The sequence below is a fragment of the Notothenia coriiceps genome, unplaced genomic scaffold (assembly GCF_000735185.1).
Source record: "Notothenia coriiceps isolate Sejong01 unplaced genomic scaffold, NC01 NC01_scaffold00021012, whole genome shotgun sequence".
Lineage (NCBI taxonomy): Eukaryota > Metazoa > Chordata > Actinopteri > Perciformes > Nototheniidae > Notothenia > Notothenia coriiceps.
The window spans coordinates 14,332-23,210 of record NW_011353713.1 but is presented as its reverse complement, the minus strand read 5'-3'; the positions used below and the strand labels follow the sequence as shown (position 1 = coordinate 23,210).

At 38.1% G+C, this 8,879-nt stretch overlaps 2 protein-coding genes across 2 annotated transcripts; both read left to right on the top strand.

Moving 5' to 3' along the window:
- The first annotated feature begins 282 nt into the window (after positions 1-282).
- carnmt1 (carnosine N-methyltransferase 1) lies at positions 283-4,375 on the top strand. Its single transcript, XM_010779984.1, has 8 exons — positions 283-429; positions 932-1,127; positions 1,778-1,944; positions 2,129-2,269; positions 2,475-2,653; positions 2,997-3,110; positions 3,605-3,708; positions 3,811-4,375. The coding sequence occupies exons 1-8, from the start codon at positions 293-295 to the stop codon at positions 4,009-4,011; spliced, it is 1,239 nt and encodes a 412-aa protein (XP_010778286.1). The 5' UTR covers positions 283-292; the 3' UTR covers positions 4,012-4,375.
- A 1,516-nt stretch (positions 4,376-5,891) lies between these two features.
- LOC104953065 (uncharacterized protein C9orf40 homolog) lies at positions 5,892-7,741 on the top strand. Its single transcript, XM_010779983.1, has 2 exons — positions 5,892-6,397; positions 6,956-7,741. The coding sequence occupies exons 1-2, from the start codon at positions 6,041-6,043 to the stop codon at positions 7,124-7,126; spliced, it is 528 nt and encodes a 175-aa protein (XP_010778285.1). The 5' UTR covers positions 5,892-6,040; the 3' UTR covers positions 7,127-7,741.
- The last annotated feature ends 1,138 nt before the right edge of the window (positions 7,742-8,879 follow it).

The following is an 8,879-nucleotide window of genomic DNA, read 5'->3' as shown; positions in this document are numbered from 1 at the left end:
TTTTTTCATTAAGTATTTTTGCTTCTAAGCAAGTGTTTCTACTCTACTTCTACTTTTTGAATGTTTAAATTGTAAAAATATCTGAGTAGCCAACTTCAGAGCCATATAATAGATTATATCTATAATGGCGCTGGCCAATTTATTTCCTCCAATTCTGTTTGCCTGTAGTCTCCTCGTGGGGCTGTGGGTAGCAGCAACGCACCTCGTGTAGTCTGTTCTGCGGGAATTAACAAATCCCACGAAGAAGAAGTTTTTCGTCTTTTGATTGGACGTCTGTAAGTTTGTTTCAGACATGGCCGAAACAACGGGAGAGGGACCTCAAGGAGCACCATTTTTTAACAAGGACAGAATTAAAAACAGCCCCGAGGAAGAGGCCAAGCTGGAGACGAAGCATTTCTGGAGAATAATCGATGCTTTTAGATTGTACAGGTATAACAGTGCTTAAAAAAAAAGTACCATCCAAGTGACCATTTTTTATCAACAAACGTCCGTTAGCATAATGATTACCGTAAAGGACAGATAATAAGGTTGGGAGGGAAGGTTGCTAACTGATAATTTCATTTGTACGAAATAATTGGCTAGTGTTTATTATAGTCATCTTGTGTAGAAACAGCTATTGATTGCATTTATTTCCTAATGTTCTGACTTTAGCTCCAATCCTGTCATGGCACCACATCTTCAACATGTTCCATCCTATCTCCCTTAACACTTAAAATATACATAATGTAGTGCAGCAATCATATTTAAAGATAACAATTGTACTAATGAATAAAGGAACCATTTCGACCACACTGTAGAAACACACTGCCTCCATAAGCAGTCCTAACCCCATTTTCTTCCCAGATGAGTGACCTGTGTTATCCCTCTGGGCACTCCTGACATGACACATCTTGTGAATTGTGAATTTAATTATGTCTTGTCTTTTTACCAGGGTCAACATCCAGGAGCATGTCAAACGTGCCGAGCGTCAGTTTCTGAGCCTCCCGAAGCATCACCAGGATTTGCTGCCAGATGTTTTGTCCAACCTGGCCCGGATAAGCCAGTGTGCGGACCACAACCAGGACATTATGCAGGCCATCATTCACAACAGCTTCCACATGTTTGAGAACATTGAGTACGGCGAGAGGGTAAGCTTTACTTCACCAGTTAGTATACATATAAAGTGTTCAGCTTGATTCAGTATGCATCATTAGTTCCATAGGGGCGATTTCTACAGGCATGTAGAGAAGTACATTAACAATATTATACAACAGATGTGAAAGGCAAGGAGCCAACTCTCCACATTTGTGAAATTATAAAAATAATTGATAATCTTTGGGTAAAAAACACTACACATTAAAACAATTATGATATGAAGAAGAAAAAACATTTTGTAGAGTGCATTAAAGATTATCATTATCTTCATTATACATTTGGGCTGTAATTTACAACAATTGTTATTATTGTCTCATCATTTGTCGACTATTCATGAATTCATTAGGTTTGTGGTAGAAAAAGGAGTTAAAGATTGTTCCATGTTTTCTAAAGCCACTGAGATAACTATACGTTGTTCTGTTTACTGTCATAGAGCAGTTATGACACTAGAAAATAATCCCATTTAAGAAAGGGGAACCAATTTGGCAACACATTTTTAGTTGACAACTAATTGAATAATCCTTGTAGCTTTGTTTAAAAATAGATAGAGGTCTGCATTTGAATCATTATGTAGTGCTGTATTTTAGATTTCTGCTGTGGTCTTTTTTTAATAAAAACGTTTCCCCCTCTATTTAACTTCCAGGAGGACCCGCGGAAGGTGCGTCCCTCTACAACGTTTGACATGGACAAACTTAAGTCCACCATAAAGCAGTTTGTCAGAGACTGGAGCGAGACTGGCCGGAAAGAGAGGGAGACCTGCTACAAGCCGATCATCCAAGAGATCCAAAAAATATTCCCAAGCGACCAATGGTAGGAAACATTCATGCTTACCCACCTGCATGCATGTCAACACATACCAATATGTGGATACTAAATGATACAAGCTAACATTTTTATTTTCTTCATGTAATAATATTTTGTTGTCATTTTGATGATGTGACTTACTCCATGTTTTCCATGTGATATGTGCATTTTGTACATTTTATTATGTCAGTGATGTATCTAAGGTGAGCGTGCTGATTCCGGGCGCTGGACTCGGCCGTCTAGCCTGGGAGATAGCACGTCTGGGTTACATCTGCCAAGGCAACGAATGGAGCTTCTTCATGCTCTTCTCTTCAAACTTTGTTCTCAATAGGTACAGTATTCACTGCCACTTCCAGCTTCCTTGACACAACATTTAGGGACTATAACCTCACACATAATTCTACATCTTAACCTTGTCAGTGATCACAAATTAAATCATGTTTCATATTAAATTGTTTGGCGGTGCATTCTGCCCTCCTGCTATGTTGAATACCACTTACATTCATCCACTTGTACATTTGGACTGCTCTATTCAGGTGTGAAAACGTGAACTCTCTGACCCTGTACCCCTGGATCCACCAGTTTAGCAACAACAAGAAATCCTCCGACCAAACACGACCAATCACATTCCCCGATGTCAACCCTCAGAGCTTGCCACTAGATGCAGACTTCTCCATGGTAGCTGGCGACTTTGTGGAAGTGTACAGGGACCCAGGTCAGTAGCAGCTGTGTGGACGTTTTGCAATTTTTCAAATGGTCTTTCAGGCAGAGCTTTCTCCCATATTGTATGTTTCCGCAAGCTCAGCAAAACATTTGAATTTTTTGTATGTATAAAAACGTTTTGTACGGTCTTGCAAATCTTGTTATTTCTAGCTTCAATTAACCCAGAAAATATTTCGGATTATGTTTCATTATTACACTTTACAATTACCCCAAACAAAACTGACCATCCCAAACTGTTCTGTAAATGAATTTAAAAATGAAATCGTTGCCGCATTGTGCACTTCGAAACATTATTCAATGTGATCATGTTATAATATATTTTCTTCTTGGGTTAGATTCCTGGGACTGTGTGGCTACCTGCTTCTTTATAGACACAGCTCATAATGTCATTGAGTATGTGGAGACTATCTGGAAGATTCTTAAGCCTGGTGGAGTGTGGATCAACCTGGGTGAGTCAACTTTTGTAAAAAAAATTAAAGAAACATATATCTTTGTAAACTTTACAGACAAATACAATTATTTCTATGTGTAGAGAACAAGGTATTTGGACTGGTTAAAAATGTTTACCACCATACACTTGCAAGTAACATATGTTTACATTATATCATAATAGGTTTTCTATCAACTTTTGCATGTATTTACTTATGTTCCTACTTTGCTCAGCTTAGTTCAAAGCTTAAATTGGGCAATTTTTGCGTTAAAGCTGCAGAACGTTCTGCTATTAAGCTTCACTTCAAAGCATTACTAATGCCATGTATTGTTTAATTTTTATCTGCAAATGAAAGAAAATAACACAACAGAATGTCACTGAATAGGATGTACATGCATGTTAACCTTGTGGGTTACATTTTTTATATTGAAATTAAAGTTGTATAAAAAAAAAGGTTTTACGGTTTGGGTCTCAGTAAACTTATTTCAGAGTTTAAATTCAATGTTTCTTCAGGTCCGCTGCTGTACCACTTTGAGAACATGGCCGACGAGCTGTCAGTTGAACTTAGCTACGAAGACATCAGGACAGCGATTGTCAACTATGGCTTCCATATAGAGGTAAGCAACAAAGGACTTTTATTTATATTCATGGGTTAGCATTATGTTTGTCTTCATACATCTTGTTCCAGTTGTAAAATAGTATTTCTATTTGTGCTGCAGGTGGAGAAGGAGTCAGTTCATACCACATACACGGAGAACGACCACTCCATGTTGAGATACATTTACGACTGCGTCTTTTTTGTGGCACGAAAACCTGCAGACGTGTACTGTAACGGTCGAGAAGAAGAAGATGACCATCTACAGAGCACCCCACCGGCTGCTAAGTCCCCACGACGAGAAGGTACTGACACCATGACGTGACAGGAAATCATTTGGCACTTAGAGGCATACAACCATTGACTGAGCGAAGACAAGACCAACAAAAAGAAAAAGGATACAGAAGGGAAAAAAAGCAGTGGACTAATACTTTCTTTTTTTCTGATTCATTTGGAAATCACCTTTTCATCTAAAACATCTAAATACTCCACATCTCTTTCTAACTGGGTTTGAGGAGTTATTTACACTTGCTTGCCTTTTGCTTAAGTTGCTTGTGCTCCAGCTTACACTGCCTGCGCTCTTACTAATTCTCATTTCCATTGACTTTCACTGCCTGAGAGTGTGTGTGTGTGTGTGTGTGTGTGTGTGTGTGTGTGTGTGTGTGTGTGTGTGTGTGTGTGTGTGTGTGTGTGTGTGTGTGTGTGTGTGCGAGCATTAGCTTTTGAAATATATTTATTTTTTCACATATGGTGCCAATTACTATGTTTACCTTTTCATATTCATAATCAGTCAAGACTGAAAATGTAATCCAAACAGTTTTCAGCTTTTCAAGAACATGTTGTTTTAAACTTCACTTTCATCGACTTTCCCGGTTTCTAATCACAATTTTTAATAAAGCCAAGTATTAAAAAAATATTAAACTCCAGAGTTTTATTTCTTAAGGTTTCAAATGATACAAACCCAAGCATAGCTGCACTAAATTTCAGCTCTTGAACACATTTAAAACATATGTATTTCATTTAAATGTAGGAGCAAGTACAACAATACAACCAATAAACCTTTTTATTTTTAACAGCAGACTTTTTGTCATCGTAGGAAAGGTGCAGGTACAGGCGTTTGTAAAATAACTAATGGTTTGTAAGTTGTGACAGTGTAAAAGCATGCACAATATCTGGACCGTTAGAGAAGCTAAATGGAACTCAGCCCCCTTAATTTTATGCTTCCTATGTGTCCTCGAAAGTTTTCTTTTAAACTTGAGGGGAAAAACGGTCTTGAAAGTTTAAGCTGTCTGCATGCGTCTCCATCTGTTGCGTCGTTCTTTAACATGCCACCTGCCTTGAGCAATTGCGAACGTAATCAACCTTGATCCGTGTTTATGCCGTGCTGGGTGCCTGAAATGGAAGGAATTGGGCCTTGAAATTCCTTGAATTTAGTGTTTAAGGAAGCATTGGAACCTTGTTATTTACATCTGTCTCTTTTGTTTAAGGTTCAAAAGATTTAATCAATGGATGTGAGACTGGAGATTTGTACAAGGGTTGGGGGCCACAATGGGAGGACTTATTCCCATTTATTACATTTAAAAAAGTATTTGCCTCAAAATATACTTGAAGTACCAAAAGTGGCCCATTTCAGAATGTTACATGGGTCATTCCAGAATTGGAGGACATTTTCTGTTTTGCCTATGAAATTACCATAGACTGTATATATAAAGGAAATTACACACAATCCATGCCCAAAATCTCCTCCTCCTCCTTCTTGTTGACCAATCATAAGCATATTTTTAATAACAGTAATTTTACAGTGAAAGTGTGTCCCTTAACATGTGCCCAACCCTGTTGAGTACAAAATGACATTAAATAAATAAACAAAACAAAAAATATAAAATAGTCTCCGTTTGAAATGACAGTTTTCAGATTATATATTTGTTAAATACGCAATTTATTTTGTATTGCTTTTTATTCTTAATGTTTTTAATAGTGCTACTTTATCGCTTCAACTATTGGCAAAAACGTTCACAATCAGGTTTTGAGTCTGCCCGTCTCTTTTTATGAATATAAAAGTTCCCCAAAAATAAGATTTACAGCACAAAAAAACGAACTCTTTGTTAGGATCATGGAGGATGATGAGCATGAATGTACTGCAACAGGAAGAGGGGAGGCGGTGGGCGGGGATAGAACGCGGTGCTCTACTCTGATTGGTCAAGCGGACTACCTGGCAATAAATACACTTCCGGTACTTTTTGTTGATCGACTGAAGCATGGAGTGAAGCCACATCCTTGCTAGTAACAATATCAACTTCCCACGTGTTTTTGGTTTACTGTGATATACTATTGTGCGCACATAGCTTACGTTAATGGCGAAGAGACGCGCCGACGACACAATTCATTACGAGGCTCCATCTAAAAAGTGTTACGGTTCCCTGAGCAGCGCTGACCTGCAACTGGATAGCATGGATCCCACCGGTGGGGGTGTGAGCGACACAAAGAGGCCACATTTCTGCGAGGACAACGAGAAACAAGAAGCAGCGGCTTTTAATCGCAAACCTACGCACTTGTGCGACACCATGAAGCACGCAGCTAATGTTTCGACCGCGCAGAGTTCTGGAAGATTCCGTGAACCTCACAGCTCCAGCGCGCTCTCAAACTCCAAGAAACGACCTCGAGGTGACTGCGCGAGTTCAGAGACTGTTCTCCCTAAAGCTGATGATAAAGTAAGTTAATGGCAACATCGAAAGTGTGCAGATGGTGGGTTTCTTTAGACAAAGTGTAATGGAAGTAAATGTCCACTAGATGTCTCCATTTACCCATTACATCTGGGCATTAGATCTGATTATTTTACCAAACTTAAGTTAACACATAGTGCAAACCTTACAACAGTACTCAACATTGATTACTGGCAAACCTGAAAACAATTCTTAAACATTTTTTACAATTTTAACTTTAATTCAAATTGTAATAGATGAACAGAATGAATGTTATATTATACATTTAAGCTTCTTTTATATCACAAATTATATATTCAGCTTTTTTCCCTTTGCAAAACCATCATCTTGAGTAACTATACTTCAATTAAAAACATGTTTTCAGTAACTGCCTACAATTTTGTAATTTAAGTATGCGGCTACTTTCTCCATCACTGTGTCTTAGCTGGTTAAATGTATGGTTCAGATTTGGTGATCTCACAGATGACGGCAAGTCTAAACAATTGTTTGTATTGCTTTGCCCATTTCTCCTGATCTCATTCCCTTTCTGTCTCTCAACACGCTCAGGCGGATGAAGACCCCAACACTGAAGACTGCTCTTTCAACTGCTTCCAGTACTGGAGGGTCCCCTTGCTTAAACTGGACCTCTCACTGCTGGAAGATGCCAATGAGAATTCCCAGAGCGGAAAAGACGAGTCAAAAGTCAAAGACTCTTCTCCCTATGCCATGGAAACTTGAAAAGGACAGGAGCAAGCTAGTCTGCTCTCCTCTGTCCGTACAACAGCAGTCAAGCGTGGTGATGAAAGGGGATGCTTTTGAGCATAGAAAGTCGTACGCATCCAGATGAGATGCAACAACCTTAAGTCACCGACTGCCAAAGTTCAGTGATATTCTGTAAGCGAGCCTCGTGCAGGTTTAAGACCCCACTGAGCTGCAAAAATACTTGTGACCAAAATTGTGGGGAAGTGCATTTTGATGGAGAGGTTGCCCGTGCATCCTCAAATTGTAGATTGATTTGAACGTTTCTACAGATTTGTATGAACAATATGTTGGACTGCCTTGGGTACAATTGTGACTTAGGCTTTTGGTTTTGTGTATACCTACCTTGCAAACCTGGTATTGGAACACAACAGTTCATATTATAATCATTCTATAATATCTTTCAAAGTGTACTCTATGTAAGTCATTCCTAAATTGCTGTTTGTAGATCATATGACTAAGTTGTAGATGTTGGATAGATTTTCTAAAACACCTTATTAAAGGCTTTAGTGTATGCTGTATTTTTATGTGACTGACACACTACATCACTTGTCCCAGCCATCTGTGTTCATTGGAAATATAATGGTTTTCTTATACTGTGTGATTATGTTTTTTCAATATTAGTGACACTGCCATTCCATCCACAAAAAAATTAATTAGTTCAGATTTTCAAAGGCATCCTAAAATGAAATATAATCTGTAATAACCTAAAATGTAGAGTGACATAGACAAATCTAACCATAAAGGTTAATAAAATAAAAATGTCTTTTAACTAGAATAAAATGTCAGGAACTGAAATCTCATCCACATAAGTATTCAATGTTGTTCTGTAGACAGTTGGATTAAATAGAGTGGTGTGAATTTGCAATGATAAGGGTAAATGCAGTAGTTTACATAAAATTATCTGTAGAAAACATCTAATTTAAGTAAAAAATACTAGATTAGGTGGATATTTGTGGATATATTTGATTAACATTTGTGGTTACATTAAATGGCAGCTCTGACCACAATATCCTGATTGATACATTGATGTGATGCAGGGAAGACCTATTGCTTAAGTTTACTTCTGTGTAAACGGTCTGCTTGAAATCACATACTAAATCGTAAATTGGGTAGGCACTAAACACTGATTGAGTTTGTATAGCACAGTACGATGTAAATGTGATTTGGAACACAGCCATTGTCCCTAAGCCATGTCTATGCTTCAGATCATTGTCGTGCTGAAAGGTGAACTTTTTCCTCAGTCTCCGATGACTGTTGGTTTTTCTTCAAGGACTTCTCTGTATTCAGCTAAAATCACCGTTCCTCAATTCTGACCCCCGTCCCTGCTGATGAGAAGCACCTCCATAGCAAGATGTCGCTGCTACCGTGCTTCACAGAGTGATGGTATCAGCCAGAAGAGCAGTACCCGGTGTTGGCCATATAGTGCTTACTAGATAACCCTTTTCCTCTCACTATTCCAATCCTTTAAATGCCATCTGGCAAACTCAAAGCTGGCTGTCATGACTTTTCTCAAGAGTTAGGGCTGCTCGATTATGGCAAAAATCATAATCTCGATTATTTGGGTCAATAATTGATATCACGATTATTAAAAACGATTATCCATTTACTTTGAAAGCATGAATTTATTGGAGAAAAAAAATGTGAACAGTATGTTTTTAACAGTTGATTACCCTGAACTTTAAGTATAATTCAACTGAAAAACCAATAAAAAAAAAAAATTATAAAAAAA

Bases quoted from the DNA above. Each gene is read 5' to 3' on its own strand.
- carnmt1 (XM_010779984.1), top strand. From the start codon at position 293: ATGGCCGAAACAACGGGAGAGGGACCTCAAGGAGCACCATTTTTTAAC. The intron at 430-931 runs GTATAACAGTGC...TCTTTTTACCAG, and splicing joins GATGCTTTTAGATTGTACAG to GGTCAACATCCAGGAGCATG. The intron at 2,654-2,996 runs GTCAGTAGCAGC...TTCTTGGGTTAG, and splicing joins GGAAGTGTACAGGGACCCAG to ATTCCTGGGACTGTGTGGCT.
- LOC104953065 (XM_010779983.1), top strand. From the start codon at position 6,041: ATGGCGAAGAGACGCGCCGACGACACAATTCATTACGAGGCTCCATCT. The intron at 6,398-6,955 runs GTAAGTTAATGG...CAACACGCTCAG, and splicing joins TCCCTAAAGCTGATGATAAA to GCGGATGAAGACCCCAACAC.